Source organism: Nyctibius grandis, chromosome 8, assembly GCF_013368605.1.
Source record: "Nyctibius grandis isolate bNycGra1 chromosome 8, bNycGra1.pri, whole genome shotgun sequence".
Lineage (NCBI taxonomy): Eukaryota > Metazoa > Chordata > Aves > Nyctibiiformes > Nyctibiidae > Nyctibius > Nyctibius grandis.
Window position 1 is genome coordinate 10,290,981 of NC_090665.1, and position 21,967 is coordinate 10,312,947.

The window sequence follows — 21,967 nt, forward strand, 5'->3', positions numbered from 1 at the left end:
TAAAATCTCTTGACGAAAAAGTAGCGATGAGTTATTTAGCTTACCTGTTAAGCCCTGCTCAGGCATGTACCACAACTAGAGACATACAATTCAGTCAAGCAAAGCAAACAAGCCGGTAACACCAGGATAGTTTTTATTTGCTCCCTGAATTAAATATTGGCAGATACAGAAAATTCAGATACCATTTCCCCAACATTTACAAGACTGAGTTTGCAATGTCAGAAAACAAGCACATTTATGCACAATCCTGGCAACTGATAGTGTGAGTGCACAAGATCGCCCTGCCTGAATACCAGTTTTTTTAGAGGCAGTATCCCTGGTCTCCAGCATCCAACGCTGTCCCCTCACTGACAATTGTGGCACCACGGAACGGCCAAGTAAATATCCTGAGTGGGCAGCTCCAGTGCATTTCCCCCTGCACAGGATTTATTCCATGCTCCTCCTGAAGGGGCAGAGGCAAGGTCAGCACATCCAACAAATAACCCACCTATGAACACAAGCTGATTCTTGCTGTGCCTTTTTTTCTCTGTTCTTTGAGAGCAGGGAAGAACACAGCACAGTGATGCTTCCAAGAAAGCTCTTCTTAAAGGCCTTATTGCTGCCACACACATTATCCATGCTGGCAACAAAGTGCCAGAGGCACACTTGCTCCCTGCTGCATGCTGAGTTGCTCTGCGGCTGCTGAACTTTACAGTGGGTTTGCAGCACTCTCCCTGCTGTCTAAGGGAAGGGAAGTTTTCAAATAAATAAACGGACATAAAATAAGCAAGCTTGTATAACTGAAATCATGTGGAAACACAAAGCACGTGCTGCTGAAGGAAATAGCATTTGCTCCTTTTCACACTGGAGCAGAACTCAGGAACTTGCATCCTCCATAAAGGTGTGGTCAGTGCCCCCAGAGTAAAAGACAAGTGTGGTTGGTGCAGCAGGAGAAGCACCTCTGCTCCCTTTTTATAAAAAAAAAATAAAGAAACAGACACTTTTCTAAAACATGCCTGCTAAGCTGCGGACGCACAGAAGACAGATCACATCTAAGATGTAGTGATCCATACAGCATTTCACTGGCCAGTGCACATCCATTATTCGCCAGCCCCTGCAGGGGGAACTGAGCACGTGTTATCCCCTGTTCTACAGAAGGGGGAAACGTACGGTTTTACCAACTCTACTGTGCAACCCTGTGTTAGATCCTAGCACAGCAGATGGCAAGAGATCTTCCCTTTTGGAAAGATCACAGAAGCACCTTCTAGGCTGCAAAATGCCTTGGGCATCCTCAGACAACTGCATTTTCTCCAGGCACAAGAACTCCTGAATCCCAGTCCTGTACTCCAGATCCTAATCCACATGCTCCTACTCACCAACCTTGCCAGTGTCTCTTCAGCAGTTCTCTTAGCACCAGAAGCAACAATGACTCCAAATAACTTAGCTCTATGACCATTCTTCCACAACCCCGACGGTTAGATTTATAAGGGTGATGTATGCACGTGCATCTATGTGCTCCCTTTGTATTAGTAACAAGGACCTCCCAAAAGATAGCTTATAGTATATCATATCCAGGCTCCAGAGGTATCACCACCTCCTGCTTTTCCCTCATGGTTTTTACACGGGGCTGCAACCATCCAACATAAGGTGCCACTGGGCAAGTGAGGGAGAAAGGGAAGTGGCAAAGTTGGGAACACACAACTTAATTAATGATGGGATTGTCAGTCACTTCGATGTCAGGCCCCACATCTACACACCATGCACTGGCACTGATCTTGCCCTGCCCACTCGGCCCAGAAAGGCAGTGAGAGTGCCTCTTCTCATGCCAAGCCACCATGTCAGTCTTGGTCGCCATCAGACGACTCTTCCTCTGCCTCCTCCAGCCACTGGATAAACTTCTGGAGCTGCAGAGAGAATGAAATGTAATTGGGTAACAAGTGATACAAACAGGTGCTGGGAACGCTCAACAACTACACTGTGTCAGTGAGCACCACTATCATGCACAAGAGTGTTTCTAGGAGACAGCGAAACAGAGGCAGATTAGGGAGAGAGAGACAAAAGTTTAGATTAAAACCAACTGGGATGTCATGGACAAACCCAGACTGCTTAGATTCCTGAGGGAGATTCCTCCAGTCATAAAATCCCCACAACACTCAGCAAAAAAGACAAAAGATTGAGAGTTTTTCAGAGCTTGAGGGAGAAGACATGACAGCTGCACCTTAGCTAAGACACGTTAGGCAAACTCTGCTGGGAAAAACCTGCTCCCTGAGAAATTGCTATAAAGAAGGCAGCTCATTTTACCTTTTAACTAGGCTCAAATAAGCAGCTGAAAGCACTGCTGACCTATACAGAGCTGACTTTGCAAGGTTTTAAACAAAGTTGTAGTTCTTCTGAGATGTCTTTTTTCCCCTGCTCCTCTTCCAGATCCAGGGAGGAGGACTGGAACAGGGCTCAACCAAACTGCAGCACAAAGTTCTACCTGATGGTAGGGGGAAGTTTATATGCTCCTTGCAACACAAGCCAAATGAAACCACTCAGTACAGCAAACACTTAGAAATATATGCGAGGGGACTGGTGAGCCAGGAATGAAAGCTTCAAAGGAATTGCATGGGGCCAGCACACAGGGCATTGGCCTAAAGCCCATTTCAAATGGGTGTTGGCTTAGAGAAGCCGTGCTGCTACTCCAAAAAGTGCTGGCCTCGTGCTACAGAGCGCCCACTAAAAACAATCTCCCTCTCCTACTACCCCCATTCCTCATCCAAACAGGATGACTATGGCAGAACACACAGAAATGTCTGTTCTGGAGAACAAAGTTGTGTTGCTTAGTGGTCAATGCAGTGGTGCATTACTGGCCTACCCTGTATCAGCAGCCACTCCACAGAAGGCGACAGTGGCACTAAACTCTACTCAAAGTTTCTTTTAGCAGCTGTTGTCTCCTCCCCCACCCCTTAAACACCTTTGGGGCTTACCCGTTGGTTTTTACGAAGCTGCTTTCCCTTGTCAGACGTGTCCCGCAAAGAGAACCAATTGAGAATTACATCTTCTTCCAGAATTTCCAGCTGGTAAAACGTCATCAACACCTGCATCGATTAGAAAAGGGGAACGGGGCTCTCTATAAACTCTTTCAGGGCTAGCTCATGTCCAAGAACAAAGTTTGCACATAATCTGTGTCTCCCAGCTCCATCTTCAACAGAAGGCACTCAGTCTGCTTCATTTTGCTATTATTGTTAAAAATAACTATGCTTCTCCTACCAAGCCTTATGTTCCTGACAGTTAGATGCTATGACACATAGTGAGTCGAAGTTCAAGCCCCATCAGCTTCAGCTCTGTGGATGCAGGGTATGATTGAGAGCTGTGGGCAACAAAGGGCCACAGAGGATGTCAGTTCAAGACATTACTTAAGTTCTCTTTTTAAAGCATCCCAAAATCTATCCCCAAAGCACATCTAACAAGCAACTCTTACCCAGGCCCACACACACACAACAGTGACATGTGCAGCGAAGATCATGAATCTATCCAGCTCTGCCCCAGGCTCCCTCCTCCTGCCAGTTCTCTCTTAAAACTGCCTTATGGCAGGTGTCAAAGCAATTGGTCATCAGCTCAAACTCCTGCCCAGTGCAGCGAGGGTAAGATGCAAACATGCTTTCGCAGGGTGCCTTTGTGCTCAGTCAGAGCAGCCACTTAGCAGTTGGTCTCCTTGCGGCACAGTGCTGACAAAGCTGGCTGCCAACTCCACATATAAAGTGTCACTTCAATTCCCAGCCTCCAGGGAAACCCAGGCCCCTAGAACAACGGACAAATGCCAAACAATTGCTGTAATTCAAGGACATTTTGGCTCACCAAACTGAAGGCTTTTGGCTCCAGTCCTAAATGCTTTGCCGTTAGCCAGAAGCACTGGTAGCAGAAGTTAGGATTATTCTTTCTTGAGGAACCAAGAGTTAAACAGGCTCTAGGAGAGCTCTTCCAAAAGAGGCATGGGCTTCCTAAGGCACCACTAAAGGAAAGCCTTGCGATCCAAGTCAAATGCTCTCAGTGTGATATGGCAGAAAGAATGCAAGGACAAAACATTTGTGAAAGAGGGTGAGGAGGAATATACTGAAAACTCTCAGAAGTGGGAAGATAGGTAATAAGCCACATGTCAGCTCCTCTTTATTCCCAGTTTCATAACTAGCTCAGCCTGAAGAAGAAATCCCACCCTTATTCCCAGCTTTGCTTGTTTTGCACTCTAAAGTAGGATAAACCATTTGGCAGTTAGATCCCAGGGACCATGGAGAGACAAATGAAGTAAAGCTCTTGCTAAAGAAAGCCTCTGGCCTCCCCTCTTCCAGCATCACACAGCAAGGGCATCTACATTAGAAGCTGCACAATAATAGCTCCCTTCAGGCTGCTTGCTGGTAATTAATACTCACCCTCAGCTGTGATCCCTCAGAGGCACAGGCAGATGTAGAACTTTTTTTTTTTTTTTAAAGCAATTGTTATAGATGAATTTTCTATACACCCTCTCCACTGAGACCCCCAAATTCTGTCCTCTAAAGCAGACAAGCTGATGATGCAAACAGGATGCATTTCACCATGAATCTAGCAAAAACAGTCCTCAGAGTTGGGAGCAGATACTCACTTTAGCTATTGACGTGCAGAGACTGTCATGTTCCAGGAAGAATTCCTCAATGGCAAATAAGGCATTCAAGTGATCTGATGCCCGTTTTATGTAGTTCTTAAACAACGGAGTCCAGTTCTTCAACAGCTGTGTGGGAAAAACACAGAGTTCCCAAGCTATGAGATGGATGTGTGCACTCAGCCCTGTTTCTCAGCTGTGTTGCACTAAGAAACTGACCCAGGGAAGCATTTTAAGAAACCATTCAGCTGACCACTTAATTTATTTGCCCCACTCTGTCCATGAAACAGATGCTATGAAGACTCATATATGCAGACAGAACCTGGTTTTACTAAGCAGCTTTGAGGATATCCTTTAGTTTCCTTGGTTTTGCTCTCTGGATGAAATATTAGGTTATCGCAATAAATGTGTTTAATGGAGTCTGGTACTCAAAGAAAATCACTTCACAGCAGATCGATAGGGAGAGGTACATACACGCTACTCAAGCCTTCCCCCCACAGAGCAGCTGACATTTCAGTGGAACTTTCCTTCAAAGCAGAAGAGCAAATAAGAAAAAAAGAGAAGAAGATAGTGCCAGGATAATTACCAGCTGAGTGGAATGGACAGCGCGGAACAGCCACTCTTAAAACAGGAACGCAGCGGAGCAGCCCCTAAGTGCAAGACACACGTTTGCTGTGTGCCTACAGGCTTGTTTGGATCCTGGAGTCTGCTGCAGGGAATGGGTGGGAAGGATGAAGGGCAAGTTGTTACACTATTAGCTGATCTCAGCTCTCTCCTCCAAGGCTTATTTTTTATGAAGTCTTTAGTCTAATGATTTTGGTGCTGCCCCTTCAAACAGTATTTCTGTCCGAGTCCCCCACAGCTCTTTCACTTGTTTTACATATCTGGAAAGCAAGCAGCAGGGAAAGCTTTGCAAAGCAGCATAGACTGACCTGAATCTGGGATAAGAGCTAATAACAATTCTAAAAGGTATCAGAACTAGGACAAGATACAAAAATTCCTCACTGGCCACATCACGACCAGACTATCCTACAAAAACCTTGTAGGAAATCAGATCAGAGTTCCACATCTTTTTAAATGGGTTAATTCAACAGCAGGCATTCCTGCACCTACATCCCTGGCACACCCGTACAGATATACTGTTTTGCTGTGCCTTTAACAGCATCTCCTTACAGAACACATCTGGTCTGTTTTGAAGGGAAACAGGTAATTCACAGGGGCTTGGGGTGTGATGAAGAAGCTCCGAGTCACCTACATTCAGGGTTAATCAGCATTATTCTGTCCAGGACAGTTGTTAACAGGCAGTAGCCCTGCCAGAGCGAGAGCTGCAGGACACATAGCAGAGCTAGAACCCAGGCTAGTGTGGACTATCAAAGGTAGCCTGTACTAGGAAATAGTGCTCAACTACTCCATAGTACTACACTCCATCACCTCTTCAGACACATTTGCTATGCAACCATGCTGGAATTTGCATGCATCAAGCAGAAACAAAGAAGGGGATTAGTACAAACAAACTGATCTGTATAGTAGTACACCGACTGGCTCAAGGAACAACAGTAACAGCACAGAATGATCCTAATCCTCATGGTATCACAACAAAACACAGGGTCGCATGGCATATTTCCAGAAAGTATTTTAGCCTTTAGTGAAACGCTTAATCCTAAACACACTTACCTCCTCTACAACCATCTCCTGCATTTTCATTACCCTTTAGACTTCTTCATCTCAAATGTAGTAAAGCTACTAGCAAGTTCTTTCCAGGCTAAGAAATATTTTGTAATACCTTTCTGTTAACGCCTTTAAATCATAAGCGGGCACAATTCTAACCAGAAGCTATTGAGTTTCTCAAAGCAAGTTATTTATAAAGAAACCAGAGCTATAAACACTCATGACCCCAGGACTCAATCCAGTATGCCTATTGCTGGCAAAGGGAAGGAAGAAAAAATATGCCATCTCAGGTGGAGAACATGCACTGTACTGTAACTGGTGCTAAGGGGGAAAGTAGGGCTCAGCCCCACAGAGCCTCTAGCAAAAACACACCTGTGAGCCTGTATGACCAGAGAGGCTGTTTTGCAAGTTTCATGAAAATCTGAACTGGGGAATTAGAAGCTTGCAATTATTTTAGATTCAATAAAAGACTGAAAAATGTGAAGAGAGAGCTGACAAAGAGACCTACAGACAATATCATAACTGTCCAGGCTTTGATTCTACCCGGGTAACTCCTCAAAACAATCTACAGTCTGGAGAAAGCAATCAAATTCCTCTGACAGGCCGATTCATTGCTCATTGGATCTGGTCAGTGATGCTGTATCAACTTCAGAGAGGTTTGTGATCCCCTTTTCTTCTGCCAGAAGGAAAGTCTCAGCACCAGGCCTATTTTACCCCCACCTCCAGCACAGAACACCATCATGAAGTACATGCAAAGCACAAGGGACAAAGCTATCATTCTGACCTGTGACACCGTAACAGCATCTGTGCTGATCACCATAAATTGCTACAGTGAAAGCAGAGATACATTTGGTCCCTGAACAAGTGATGCCATGTTGCGTTCACTTGCATGACATTACAAAAGAGTAAGGCTCCCTAACAGAAACCTGAAGAGGTGCACCACACACTAGCTGCCGGGCAGCACTGCAGACACTGGCCAGCTCAAACCGAACTATATTACCTCCCCTGGGTCTCTTTAGACATCCTCACCTGCATAACCTTGTTTGATGCTGCTTCAGTGACAACAGAAGCACAGCCTTCAGTTTATCAGCAGCTTCAGCCATGTTTGCTCAAATCACGTCTCCAGTTCTAGGAAAGGTCTGGCTTTCTGTACCATTTCTGCTTTACAACTTGTACAAGACCCAAACAAGATCCCTGACATACATCGAACTGGGTAACACACTTTCTCAAGCCTCCATGTTTCATCTGAAAAACACCCATGGGCATATCCTTTACTGGATGCTTGTTTCCTAAAATTGCTGCAACACTTAAGAGCTTCATGCTCAGGGGCCAGCACTTCAGAGCACATACTGTGGTTTCAAGTCAAACCATACATCATAACTATGGCATTTCCACAATTTCCCCTCCTGAGCTGTCTGTGACCGCTCTACCATCACTTATACAAGCAACCGATCTTCCTGCAGCATCTCTTAGAGTTGAACTACAAAGAGAGTGAGAAACATAAAACAGTTCTGTAAAGTTCAGTGGGCTTCTGATATTCACCACTCTCAGAATACAAGTATCCCCCTCTCATACAAAACAACACTTTGCCATATGTAAACCATCATAAGCAAATCTCAGCCTAATAACACTACTGACTGAGGCAGCTTTAGCTGCATAGCTACACGCTTCAGCTACATGCTTTCATTAGGTACTAACCTATACCGAGCTAGTGCTTGGGATTCTCAGGGTGTATTAGTAAATTAATGGAGTGTACTTTTTACTAACTAGGGAACCACAAGTTCCTTGCTGCAGAAAAGCCACTGTTTCAGATGCTGTACAAACATGCATGTTCTGCCCAAAGAACTGGTCTCTTCAGAGCACTGTTGGTAAATACACAAAGCTGCTGCACAGGAAGACCATCGACATCTGATTAATGAGCCTTCGAAGGCTGATTCACTACCTCCATTAGAGACACATCTCAACTCAAACATATTGGGTTATTGTAACAGTGACTAGCATCGTGCGTGCAATTGGACATTAACAGTGTACCTCAATTTCAGCACAAAAAGCCAGCACAACAATTCTGCACACACTAAAGACACTGAGGAAGAAAACTGTCCCAGAGGAGGATTCTCTAAGAAACTTCCTGGTTGTTCGTTACCAAGGAGCATATGGAGAAACTGGCTGCCATGATGATCAATCGGTTTGACACTTGGCTCTCTTTGATAATCAATCTAAGGACACTTTGCGTTTCATAAGTGCACATGCAACACAATTCCCTGCCTCAAGAAATTCCACTTGTCCATGACATGGGGCATGGTCACCCTGAATATTACATTTAGAATATTATCGCTTCTCACTAAAGATGAGCTGATTTGCTGTCTCTGCTGTTAAACATGAGCATTGGCTTTCCTATGATGAAATACACATGGACAAAGTTACCCAGAGCTAAGCCCTTCGTGTACTTCAGTTGTCTTTAGCTTCTAAGAGGTTTTGGGCAATTACACAAAACATTATGTATTTATATAGTATCCTTTATCCCAGACTAGAACCTTCTTCTGACTGGGTGCTGCAGTGAAGTTCTCCTGTCCTACTCACGCTAGATTATGAGCCCAATCTGGGAGACAGAAAGAGATGCCATGCCCTAGCTGGAAAAAAAAACCAAAACCCATCCTACACAGCTACCAACTCCACAAAACCTGCTGTCTAGATGTACTGCTTTCCACCTAAGAGTCTAAAACCTGCTCTAATGTTCTCTTTAGTCCTCCTCCTTCAATTCTCTTTTTCCAGGTCAGGACATCCTATTCAAGAAAACAGCCTGGAAAGCAAGCAGAATTTAAACAAAGGGAACAGTGAAATCTCAGTAAGCCATCTGATGAACAGATCAGTTCACATGGATGTTTCCTACAGAAGGCATCTCCACACGTCCAGGAGATGAATTAAGTGCCATGCTTACACCTACATAAAGAAGAATTTGTTTTCCACCCTTCCCCATTAATTGAAAGCACATACTTCCTCAGAGGAAGGATGATGAGGATGTCTAGTGTTCCTCTTTAGCTCCATCTCCTAAAAAAATTAACTAGTCCTTCCCAAACAGTTGTCAGATCCATCCGTTCTGAAAGAGCACCTTCAAAAACTGTAGAGTTTGCAAACTCAAATACAGAAATGGGCTATAGCAAAGAGAAAAAACCACTACAACGGCTTCAGCTTGGATCAACAAAACCATTAAGATAAGACTGCCTGCTTTTTAAAGCAAATCCTACACTATTTTGTCTCCCTTAAGTCAGGAAATAGAAACCGCTCTCACCCAATTATACAACCCATCTCTTTACAGACACAACAGAACTCTGTATCTTTGCTCAAAGACAACAATATTGTGCATTTGCATTTGGCTGGAAAAAAATTGGCACCAATTACAGTATGCAGATAAGTAAGACCTTGGAGAGGATCCCACTGGGAGAGGAGCGCTCCCTGCTGCCCAGGGACAGGGCTTATGATGGATTGGAACCACGTTCCTGGAATGCAAGCCTGCAAAGACATCTCTAACAGCCCCTCTCTTTTCTCTTTGACAAGTGATGCCCTTCTACTATCGCACACAGGAAACAGACACAACCATAGGTACTGAAGTAGAGCTCCTCATGCCTACAGTCTCAGCTGAGTTCTGTCAAGCAGGTACAATAGTTTCAGTTCACTTTTACTTCTATAGAAGACAAAGAGGCTCATGAACTCAAGGACTTCAAGTGGCTTCAGGCTTAACCAAAAAGACTTCTCAGCCAGGAACTACCTGGAACATCCAGACAGACTCCTACACACTAAGAGACAAGCCCAAAGAAGAGTCAAACTGAGCAGGACTCACAGGAACTAATGCTGAGAAATAGTTCTGGGAGTCCAGGTTTGCATCCAGCTGCTGCAGTGGGAACTCCAGGATCACTTTACTGAGCACATGCATCATCTCCTTCAGGCCAATGTTATACGCATACCTGCAAGGAAAAAAGGCAAAAAACTGCAATATTTCACACCATCTGATCTCTGCAGACTGTGGCTCTTCACAGAAATACAGCAGAAAATTTGATTTTTATCTTCCAGACTTGTTTTTCATGTGTTTGTTTGGTTTTCCAAATATTCAGGTAATAAAACCACCTCGCATTTCATCAGGCCCTGCATAAGGCCACACACAAGTCCTGAAAATTTGCCATCACAGTGGAACAAGCTGCTGCAGGACAGCACCCCCACATTTACTAGAGTGCTGTGGGAATACTGTTGCGCAAAAGAAGGGAAACAGGTTTGTATTTGAGAAATACTAGTCAAAGGCACTCTGATGATGTGTTCTAGACTTGCTGCTGTAAAACCAGAGCGGACAAGCCACACCACAGCACAGCCCCAGCTGCAGGCAGCTGGTTGAATGTTGCAATGCACAGAGCAGCGGCCCCTGCATGACCTTACAGGCAGTCCATGCCAAGAACTGGCTTGCTCTCTTCAGTCCACAGTTACTTAAGAGCGATTCAATCTCTTGTTACAGAATTGGGGCGGGAAAAGCCTAACCACTGAGGATGCTATAGATGCAGCTGGCGCTCTCCATCAACTCCTGTCGACACTCAGTCATGATCTCTCATCTGTATTTCTCATGCTCTATACTGACAAAATTAATGTTTAACAAACATGGGTATTCACATGGTTTATCCTCCTCTTTCTACATCCGCTGACAAACCCAACTGCTCGGCATAAGGGACAGCATCCCTAAGGGAACACTCACTTGAGGGAGTTGATTTCCAGGACCAGGTTGTCACAGGAAATGTTTTCTTCTTCACCCCTCTGTAACGTACCCAGAACCTCATTCTGGAAAACTAATGAAAGAAAGGACAGGTAGTTAGACATGAGAAGGAAAAGCACAGATTCTTCACACTGTTCATTACTAAAGAAACTACGCCCTTAACAAAGGAAGCATTCTGACACAGACATCTATTTGTTCTCCGTAAGCTGGCAGAAACCCACACCAACTATACTTATAAATAGTGGAATATAATTCAAATAAAGGAAATGACCTAACAGGTATCATTGATCTATCCACACAAACCAGTACAAAGCTATTCACCTCTGCAACCTTTCAGAGCAGAGCTGCTATTATACTTTCACAATCTAGCCTTTCCTATTCAGACAAACTTCATCTTCCCCTAACTAAAGATGGCAATTCAAACCTAAAATTTACTGATTTAATTTCCTTTAGGGAGGTATTTTAACGTCAAAAAGGCTTTTTTTTTTTCCAATGTGGCTTGAACCCCTTTCAAATCCAGGCAAGCTTAACACAACAAAACAGAAAACCAAAACATATCTGCCAAGAGAGGCAGGTCCTACAAGGACATTTAGTTTTCCAGCACGAGTGCAGCAGTAAGCTGCCCACACAGGGAAACTCTGCTGGACCTTCGCACAATCTCTGAGTTTAGGCAATGACACTGCCATTTAAACAGACAACTTGGGGAGGTCACTTTCACAAAGGCCTAGTGATGAGGAGTGAGAAAGACGGAGGATCTTTGTCTAACTTCTCATCCTTGGCTGCCTTGGGTTAACAAAACAGCAATATAGGGAATATTACAGAACCCTGTAGAAAATGCAGGAAGTGAGGTCAGGAAACAAACATACTATAAACATCCACACAATTTCCAGTATACACAGAGAAAGCAGCACACATCTCAGACTCACTGCATTACCTGCAGACTCACCATACTTAACAGCCCATCTCTCACCTTTGATGTCATCTAGCTGAGGGGACGCTGCCCGACTGTCTGGCTCCTCCGAGCCCATGCTCAGGTCACTATCTGACTCGCTTTCCTCCTCTGAATGCATAGCTGGACCTGATGAAGAAGCGAAGATACAGCATTCAGCACTCAAAGCTGCAGCTGTTATATGCATGAGTAACCAAGTGTCCTGGGGACTTCCCAACCAAGTCAGCAACTATCTGTCCTTGCAAGGAAGCTTCTACTTACAGGTCCAGATGACTAGATTTGCTGCAGAGGGAATGCTACAGCTGGCACTAGGATAATGGGACTTTTTAAGAGTCTGCAGGCAGACAACAAAGGACAGGGACAGAAGCAAATGCATTTTGCGCAGACTGCTGACTCACAATGGAGCAATGTCAGCAGACGCTGTCACTAGCAGGAAGAAAGCCAGCAGTACCCGGAATAGCCAAAGCACATTCCCTCTAAGGGAGGGCCTGGTATCCCATAGGGCGCCCTTCACAGCACAGACAGCTCTGCGTGTTAGCATAAGTCAAAGATACAGCTTTCACCTCGCACCTTGCCTCCACACATACATCATCTGGAGCCAGGCTGCTTCACAAAGCCCGGGTCTTACTCTAGACACAATTACCAGCGTCCCAGTCAGCCAGTTTCCCCAACACAGGTCTGTCTGTCCATCCCCAGGTGACTACACTAAACCTTTCCTCACCCCATAGGCTTTGTCTCTGCTCTTCTTCATCCTCTTCATTCTTGTCATCTGCTTTCCAGAGATAGCCTCTGCCCTCTGAACCTACATCCTTTTTATTGTAACCTGAAAAAGAAACAGCGATTAGGAGGTAGACGTACTGCATCTGCTTACAGGCAAACCTGAAATAGACTGGTATAACCTGCATATTACTGCCCCTAAATATCCTTCATCAAGAGGGTGCAGATGCATATGGATTTCAGCTTTTATCTTCTCACTCGCCTTGACAAGTGACCGACTTACACCTCCCCACAGCAGCAACATTCAGCTGACCACGTTTAGATCCCTTGACAAACCCAAACTGGCAGGAACAGTATTTCACAAGGACAAAGTCCTTGGACACAGTCCAGGTACAAGGACATAGAACTTGCAACCTGCCTTGAACTGAACATCTCTTCCAACTTCAGCTTATTGTCTCCTCTAAGAGAAATGTAAAATAGCTGAGCCTCCAAAGATTTTAATACTGTGGTACTGAGGTACATCTCACTGTCCAACTTGAGCTGAATATTCTTGCTTGCCCTACTGAAAACACACATGTTCCAAGCTGAATGCAGCTCTCAGCTCCAGTTTGGCACTGCAGAGTCTAGAATGGGGGAGGGAAAGACCCCAAAAGATCATGGAAGGCAAAGCCCTCTGCATAGCCTGAGCGCATGGAGCCAGAGCCTCTCATACCTTTCAGTTTCACTTTGCTTTCCTCCTTGTTCACGCCAGAATCATCACTGAACTGGTCATCATCCTCTTCCTCCTCATCTGGTGGGTGCAGAGAGATCACTGTGCCCTCAGAAAGAGTGATGCCAGGACCTACTACTACCTGCAAATATGTGCAACATATTTTAATGAAGAAATACCTATTGCACCCTTGTACCTCCACCAGCAGGGACAACAGCTGCTCCAGACAATCCATATACTGACAAGTACAGCTGAAGACATGAGCAGTGCTAGATCACATACCATACTGCCCTAGCCAAACAAAAGGAAGAAAAAGGTGGGAGTAGGAGCGTATCTCCCACCTCTGCAAAAAGGCTAGGAGCAGCCCTGTATTCTGGTATGGTCTAGTGTAAGTCTAGTAACCTGCCAAGAAAGGCAGAAAGCAGAACAGACATAAGTACAGCTCACCTGAGAAGAGAGGACACAGTGGGGCTTTAGCTTTACTTTCTCCTTCACTTCAGCTTCATCGCAGATAACAGAATGGCAGATCTCCACGTTATCTGCTATGTGTACTCTGTCCCAGAGAAAAGCTCCATCCAAGATGACTTTATCACCTGTTATACATCACCAAGCACAAACATGTTGAGCAAGTCAGCTTGCTGCTCTCCCACACTGCTGAGTCTACCAGAAAGCACCTCAGTGAATCCCAATGCCCTTGATGCATGATGGATGTTAGATGAAAGGTAAGAATTGCCCTTAGAGGCCTACAGCCACTTCTTACCCAAAGTTAAAAGATGAGTTTGTTCTCTACAGAGACTTAACAAGTTGACAGTAACAACTCACATCTTGGTTTTGCACAGATACAGCCAAATCACAAAAAAATTCCAGCCAAGACTAGGAAGAAGGAGTACCAGGCAGCTCACAAATACAGGCACAGATGCCCCTCATTTACAGGATGCTGGTGGGTGATAACTCTAGACCAGTAAGGGTCATGTATCCTCTACTGCTGAAACAACTTATTTGCATGAAGTGCCTTCCACCTTTCAGCATCATTATGGTACGCTGAAAACTTAATCTATATCCTCTGCTGGAAAACCAAGCTTTTCTCCTTTCTTCCCATTAGAAGTCCATCAGTACCCACCTATCATCCCCTCTCAGAGCCAAATGCACTTTAAAGACTAAATTCCAACAACCTGTGCCTGTGCCTGACAAGGTCTGCATGTCCCCCATTCTTGTACTCACCTATCCTACAGTTCTGCCCAATAACGCTGTTTGTTATGGAGCAGTTGCTGCCAATGACCGTTCCCTGCCCGATGAGTACGTTCTCTTCCAGCACACTGCCGTGGCCGAGGCTAACATCCACCCCTCGGTAAATGTTGTGTTTAGAATGGGTGTAATTCTGATTCTTGTCATCGGTGAAGTTCATCTCTGGAGTCAAAGGATAAACCCAGCGCCGGATGATGTCAGAGCACACAGCTTCGTACATTAGCAGGTTGCATATATGGGCACCGTACTCTTCTGTTGTTACATGCATATGGATCTGGTTCCCCAGGACCTGGGAGACAGGCAGGAGCATGTCAAAAGATTCTCTAATGCAAGGTAACAGGATCTGCCTTGTAACTACCCTCTCCTTACCTCCTCATTCACCAACAGACCACGCACAAAGTCATCCCGTGTCTGGTAGTCAAAATTGTCTGTGAACAGCTCAGCCACCTGCCAGGAATAAAATATAAGGAAATAATACAGTTAGCAGAAAACGTTGCCAGGGAAGCCAGATAATTAATGGCTGTTCAGTGGTTCTCAGAGAGCTGAGTTATACAGTATACAAAAGTGATGCTCTTGCCTTGAATAAAGCTTGATTCCATTTGCTAGGAGTGTTGACCTTCCCATCTCCACATCCTAACAGAGACTATGAACAGATTCAGGTTTTCAGAAGGCGCAAAACATTGCTTTAGCATTTCCAAGCAATCTGCCCAGCCTCACTTTGGAGTTTCACTCCCAAAGGCTGTAGACCAGCTTTTTCAGATGCGGAGGAGATGTTAGTGAGCCTCGGCTGGAATAACCCTGAACGTTACCCTAACATGGTACCAGCTTGAAAGTACTGACGCTTTTCCACAGTGTAGCCATCACCTCTGCTCCACAGATGTTACTATACTTGAAGTGAAATCACTTATTTTCCAGAACAGTTTCATCCTGTGCCAAATGAACCAGTCTACCAATGCATCTACTGCCTAGTTCTGCCTGGGCTCAAGCAGTGGATGCCAGACACAGACTGAGCACCCATACAGTCCACAGAGCAGCATCACACAATCACTCGGGCTCTCAGCTCAGTCACTGAGCACAGCTGGGAGTTCTGGTTTCCAAACCTAGGACACTCAGGCCACGTGCACCCTCTGCACACCAGCAGGACAAAGGGAGAAAGACAGATTGAATTTTGGACCCTCAGAAGGGCAGAGCTCACCTGTGGAGAACAGATGCTGATATGACAATCCAGCAAGTCATGGCGCACCTCAATGTTCTCAATAGAGTTCTGGAACAGACTCTGAAAGAGGAAAAAATTCAGATCATCTGAGTGCCTCACACAGTATCGAACGCCAAAAGCCTTCTATAAGCCAGGGGCAGTGTTGACTGAATTATTAAACCAGCTGAAGTTCTGAAGATCGGAGAAATCTACAATCTACACTGAGACACGAGCTCAGCAGGCACAGCCTGGTCACACACAAGAGCTGTGTGTCAGTCAGCAGAGACTGCCCTCGTCCTTACACAACGCAGCTCTCCAAGAAACAGCTTGTACTTCAAACAATCACTTTTCCTCCAAGAGGCTCCTTACCTTAGTTGCTGGGAGCTACAAATGTACAAAGAACACTAATAAATCAAAATGCAATATTCATAGCGTCCCTACCTCCTGTGGATTTTTACAGCTATGGGTTGGGTTTTTTGTTGTTGTTTGTTTTGTTTTGTTTTTTACTTTTTTTGTTTCATACAGTGATTTGCGCTATCATTTGAAGGTAAAAAATAATGCATTGATTACTGATTTGGGGTTGAAAATGCCATATAATCACAGTCTTAGCTCTGAGATGAAAAAGAAAAAGGCCCATTTATCTCACTGGAGAAAAATGCCTCCGCAGACATTTAAAGAGCATTTATTACATTATTAGTAAAGCTCATAACCTTTTTAGGTGAACAGTACAGGCAGATGTAGTAGGAGGTACTACCCCTTGCACCTGCTGTTATTCTACCCCCTGTGCCAGGCTCAGTGCTGCTTCAAAATGATTTGTGTATGATAGTGGTATATGAATCCCAATTTGGGAATCTCTGCAACATCACAAATCATCCACCTCTCTTGTTTCACAGGGAGAAAAGGAGTCAAACAAATGCAAAAACTGAATTGCAAATGCAAAAAAATGCAAAACAAACAAAAAAGTCAAACAAATGCAAAAACTGAATCCCCCCCTGGCAAGGGGATTGGACTAGATGATCTTTCGAGGTCCCTTCCAATCCCTAACATTCTGTGATTCTGTGATTCTGTGTAATTGTGAGAAATATGTCTGCCCCGTCTTCAAACTCCGAAACGAGTCCCAAACGTGTGTGTCCTAGAACACTTTAACCAAGCCTCAAATAAAAGTTAAAGTAAAAAAAAGCCAGTTTACCAAGAGTTACTTCCTATCACCTGCTCCTCCAAAAGAAGCAGCAAGCACAGTTCCCCAGCCCTCACTCAAGGAGGACCTCCCTGGAGTTGGCTGCTTCACTACTGCAGCCCTTTCCCACCCTGCAGGTTCCTGACGCACCATAGGAAAGTGGAAGCGTTTCAGCCCCTGGGTTCTCTGGTAGTGAAGGACACGGTTTGTGGCACTGTCCATAGCAATAACAATGTCATCCTCTTTGCACCTGGCATGGTGACCAGGTGAGGACTCCTTGAATATCATCGTCATCACAGAAACGTTCTTTTCCATCTTACGACGCAACCTGAAAAAGAAGGGCAGAATTTTAAAATCACTTTTCAGAGAGTTAGAGCCCAGAGTCTCAGCACACCAGGCAAGTGTACACTCTTTCAACACCTACTTGTGCTCTTCCAGGGCTTTGGAGATATTGAAATTGGACACCACATCTCCAGTGACGAGAATGAAGTCGGAACGAACAAGGGACTTGGCATCAACATCTCGTAGCACGTCACCAAGGGAACGGTACAGGTCGGAAGTCACAAAGCGCACTGTGTTGGGAGAGGTGTGGCGGCACCACTTGGATTTTCTGGAAGGAGAAAAACACATCAGGAAGGTATAAAGGGGATATTCATAAAGAAAATGTACTAAGACACTGCCCCAGTGCACGCCACATCCGTAAGTGAATGTATGGAGAATCCTGTCACAAAGAGCCCACTATTGACAGGCTTAGGTATGCTCATTTGCACACAGCAGATGAACTGAAGAGGGTTAGACTTTGAGATCGTAGCTTATGGAAACTTAGGAAACCTGACTCTGCTGTGAGACAAGTTTTGACAAAGGAGAAGTTACACACAACCCAAACTTTTATCTCGGAAAGCAGTCCCTCAGGCAGGGAAAAGCCTGCATGCTTCTCTTTAGTTTGCAAACCTGCAGCAAGCAGAGGCAAAGGTGCTGAGCGAGCTGTTGCCGTATGCTGCACGGCACACCAAGACAGGGCATAACGCAGAAGGTGGTACTCTGATTTACACAGCTACCCACAGGAAACCCCTGCTTTTAGACAAGACAAGTTTAATGCTAATATAAATGCAGTCCCAAAACACTTCACTCTTTTAATGCACTGCACAACCACACTCCTTCACAGGAGGAATGGTCTTTTTTGAAGTGTGCTAGGAGACAACTGTTGAAAGGGAATCGCTTGCACATAGTTTTCATCAGAAGGATCAGTGAGACCTTTGAGGCTTGCTGGAGGATAGAACAATCCTTTCCATCATAAAGCAAAAAAGAAGAAGAGATTCTTACTGTAAATGCTCTTTTATCTCAGCTGACTTCCAACAGCAGAAAACAAAGGTTTCTTCCACTCCAGTTGCTGTTAGGAACTCCAAGGTATAGTCAATCACGGCCACGTTTGCCATAGGTAAAAGAGCCTAAAAAAAACCCACAAAATCAAAAAACATAGAGATAGCTGAACAAACACTGTACCTCAACATCAGCAACTGCCCCTTCCAACTTGAGGATATAATATCATCAGTAGCACCAGAAAAAAAAAAAACTAATTGCTCCACCACCTTTTACCAAAAATTTTTAGAGTTGATCTAAACAGTAAGAGCTAGTTTCTGATCTTCTATAGGGGCAGAACCTCAGAGACAAAGGCATAAAAAAAAGTGAAGGTATCACACACAAAACTCTTCAAGAAGGCTCAGATAAATGAGAGACTGAAAAAAAAATAATCCCAGAGTGCTGATTCCCTGACTCAGGCTTTAACTGTTCCAAGAAAAACCTGTCAGACATGAACGATGAAGCCACAGGAATATGAGCGTCCAGAATTAATCAAGGGGAAAAAATCCCCAACCTAAACTGAAGTGAGTATTCTCTTGACTTGAGATTCAAGCCATGCTTTTAAACCTCGTTACTGATTCACAACTGAGTGATCTCATACCACTCTTTAATTCATTTTCGGTGATGTTTTGTTTCAGGTCTGAGCTCGCGTGTATAATTATGACCACCACAAATATTTAATCAGCAAAAGAGGTAAGGTAATTGTTCAGACCTAAATTCTCCAGAAGCGCTCCTGCCTTTAGCATACAGTCTTCTGATCTGGATAATTAAAGTGCTTTCCCCATCCATTTTTCTGGCCGTATTCTTTTAGCCATTACTGCTGGCAAAGACAAAGATTTTGCTTCTTTCCTCTATCAGAAACAAGCCCGCCCAAACCTGCTGCTGCTCCCGCATCAGTGACAGACGAAAAGCAAACAGCACAGTTTGCTTTGCCATATGGAAAAGCAAACAGCACCAACGCAGCAATTAGATCCGCGCTGCCTCTCCAGCGGGGGATATAAACTGTTACCAGCGAAGAAAACCGGTCAGAGGCTTCCACAGCGCGGGGGAAGCCGCGGCGGTGGGGGCTGCCCGAGCCCTGGGGCCCAGCAGCACCCCAGGACCTGCCGGGAGCGGCTGGGGGGGCCTCGCCTTCTCCCGAGCCAGCCCGGGGCTCTCACGGCGGGGCACGCCGTGACCGCGGGCTGGACCATCGCTGCCGTCAGAGGCCTGCCCGCTCCGGCCCCCCAGGGACGGGGGAGACCGGGACAGGCGGCCCCGGAGGACCCGACCCGGGGGAGGCGGCAGCAGGCAGGGAGGATTTCTCACCCGCGGCCGGTCTTTGGAGATAGGGAAGAAGCGTCGGTTGAAGCTGTCGGCGACCAGCACGGCCTGGAGCGGCGGCGGCGGCTCCTCCTGCGGGTCGGGCCCGCGGGCCGCCCCCGCGCCAGCCCCTCGCCTCGCGGTGCCGCGGGCCGCCATCGCCTCGCGCTGCCTCAGCTTCCGCTTCCGGCCCCGCGCCGGAAGCAGCGACGGGAGCTCGGCGGGGACAGCAGAGCGCGGGGCAGCGGCGCGCGTTCGCGGGCGGGTAGTGGCCGCGCTCCCGGCCGCGGTCTCAGCCCCGGCGGCCCCGGCCGGGCGATTCAGCGGGGCCCAGCCCCGGAGGGCAGGGCAGGCCCTGCCGGCGCCCCGCTCCCGGTGCATGAGGCAGGGCCCGGGGTGAGCGTGGGCAGGTAGGGCAGCCCCGGGGGGGGCCCGGAGCTCCTCGCTGCCGCCCTGCAGCCTGTCGCCCCATCCCTCGGCACCCGCGTGGGGAAGATACGGCATCGCCAGGTGGATCGTCCTCGGGCAAAGCGGTGGGAGCGAGTCGCTCGCACGGGCTGTGACAGCCCTGCTGGCCCCTGTGCCTGCGCCTCGGGAGCGGGGGAGAGGCGTTGTCACCAGCGTCCCCCGCGGAGCTCTGCTCCCCCGCCATGGCAGGGCTCGGCCCGGACCCAGCCGAGGCGAGGGGAAGGCCTGAGTTTCCCACACACAGAGGGGAAGGCCTGAGTTTCCCACACACAGACGTTTCCCAGATGACCTGGGGGTGCGTGTAGTTCTTTGACGCAACCCCGGGGATTTCCAGTTTAGGAAAATGTTATGTTTTCTTGATGGGCTTCCTAGCTGGGATGTGCTTGTTCTGCATCTCCAGATGTCCGACCGCTGTTCCTGCAAAGGCCAGCCTTGCTGCAAACCAGCCCTTCAGCATTCACACCTTCCATCAAGGAGTGACCCCCAAACCCATAGTCCCTGAGAGACCTCTTGGAGCCCACCAAGACACTTCCAGAAAGGAGAGAAGAAGACACGATTTCTAGGGGTGGGGGTGCCATTGGTCTTCCCCTAGCATGGCAATACAGCCCCAGTTTGGGTGCTGCAGGTGATGGTGTCTGGCTGTGCCCTCTGCTCAGACACTGTCAGTTTTGTGGATCCTGATCCCTCCAGCCACCCCTGCCCCAGCCCTGGCTCTGTCCTCATGCAGGTCTGTCTGTCCCTCCTAATGGGCTTCAATACTGGCCTGGCCCTCAGAAGGGAATTTGCCACACAGTGGGCAGAGAAAGTGTGCCCTTGGCTGAACCCCTCCTCTGCCACCTCTCTCTGCTGCCAGTCACAGTCCTGTGGTCCCTCTTGCCTGCCACAGCTCACACAGCACTGCTGCCTGCTCATTTTTCAGTTAGAGAAAACTGTGTGATAACACCTGCATTCAAAACCAGGAAAACAGGCCAAGAGAATTCCCCAGGGAGCTCTTAGCACGCTGGCAGCAGGAGGGCTGCAGAGAGCCCTGAGCCCGGTGGCAGGAGGGCCCTTCCCAGTGCTGGGTACTGCAGGACGTGGTGCTCGCTGCCCTTCCCCATTGTCCTGCTTCTGCCCCTCTCCACGTGGGACAGGTGTTCACAACCCCTGCTCTGTCTCCTCACCCGCCTCTCTTGGATTCTTCTTGTCCCTCACTCCCCATAAACTGCCCCACTGTGACGCCCTGCTCTGGTCCTTACTTCTCTCATCTGCTAGCAACTCTGCACCTACCCACTGACTGACCAGCCAGAGACTCAAGGAGCTGATACACAGTTCAATCGCAATCCCAGAAAGACACACGGGGCGCTTGCACCGCCCCCGCTCCAAGACAGGGCCCTTCCCCAGGGTGGAACATGGCACGCACTTATCAGCCCAAGGCACACAGTATGGCCTTTCCATCCTGGTGATGGGAGCACAACTCAGTTATAGACCAACAGTATCGTCCCTGTGCCACGGACAGCCTGCACAGCCCCCATGGGTTGTGAGGGAGGGAAGAGCTTAATATGCAACATGCAGCATTCCTTCCCACTGGTTGAATTGTAGGTTCAGGACTGACATAGTAGAAAACAAAGTCTCCTCTGTCCCCTGAAGGACTCTGCAGCATTGGGTATTCCCTGAAATTTCCCTTACCTGTTAAAATGTTCAGGCATCGCTTACGTGGTGCCATCTGTGCCCACTAACTTGTGACTGAGCCCTCGCTGTGCCGTACCTTGTGGCTGAGTTGCTTGACCTTAGCTAGTGGTTTGGAATAAAGCAGCAAGGATGGACACAGTGAGAAAATAGAAATGAGCTG

At 46.9% G+C, this 21,967-nt stretch overlaps 1 protein-coding gene across 1 annotated transcript; it reads right to left on the minus strand.

The window, feature by feature from the left end:
- Positions 1–116: 116 nt before the first annotated feature.
- Positions 117–19,827, minus strand: EIF2B5 (eukaryotic translation initiation factor 2B subunit epsilon). The gene is made up of 16 exons (XM_068406144.1): positions 19,675–19,827; positions 18,331–18,455; positions 17,432–17,617; positions 17,158–17,335; positions 15,831–15,911; positions 15,005–15,082; positions 14,612–14,924; positions 13,838–13,983; positions 13,394–13,532; positions 12,686–12,787; positions 11,986–12,093; positions 10,998–11,088; positions 10,101–10,224; positions 4,598–4,723; positions 2,949–3,059; positions 117–1,883 (listed from the first exon to the last, which is right to left on the minus strand). The coding sequence occupies exons 1-16, from the start codon at positions 19,825–19,827 to the stop codon at positions 1,818–1,820; spliced, it is 2,127 nt and encodes a 708-aa protein (XP_068262245.1). The 3' UTR covers positions 117–1,817.
- Positions 19,828–21,967: the final 2,140 nt, after the last annotated feature.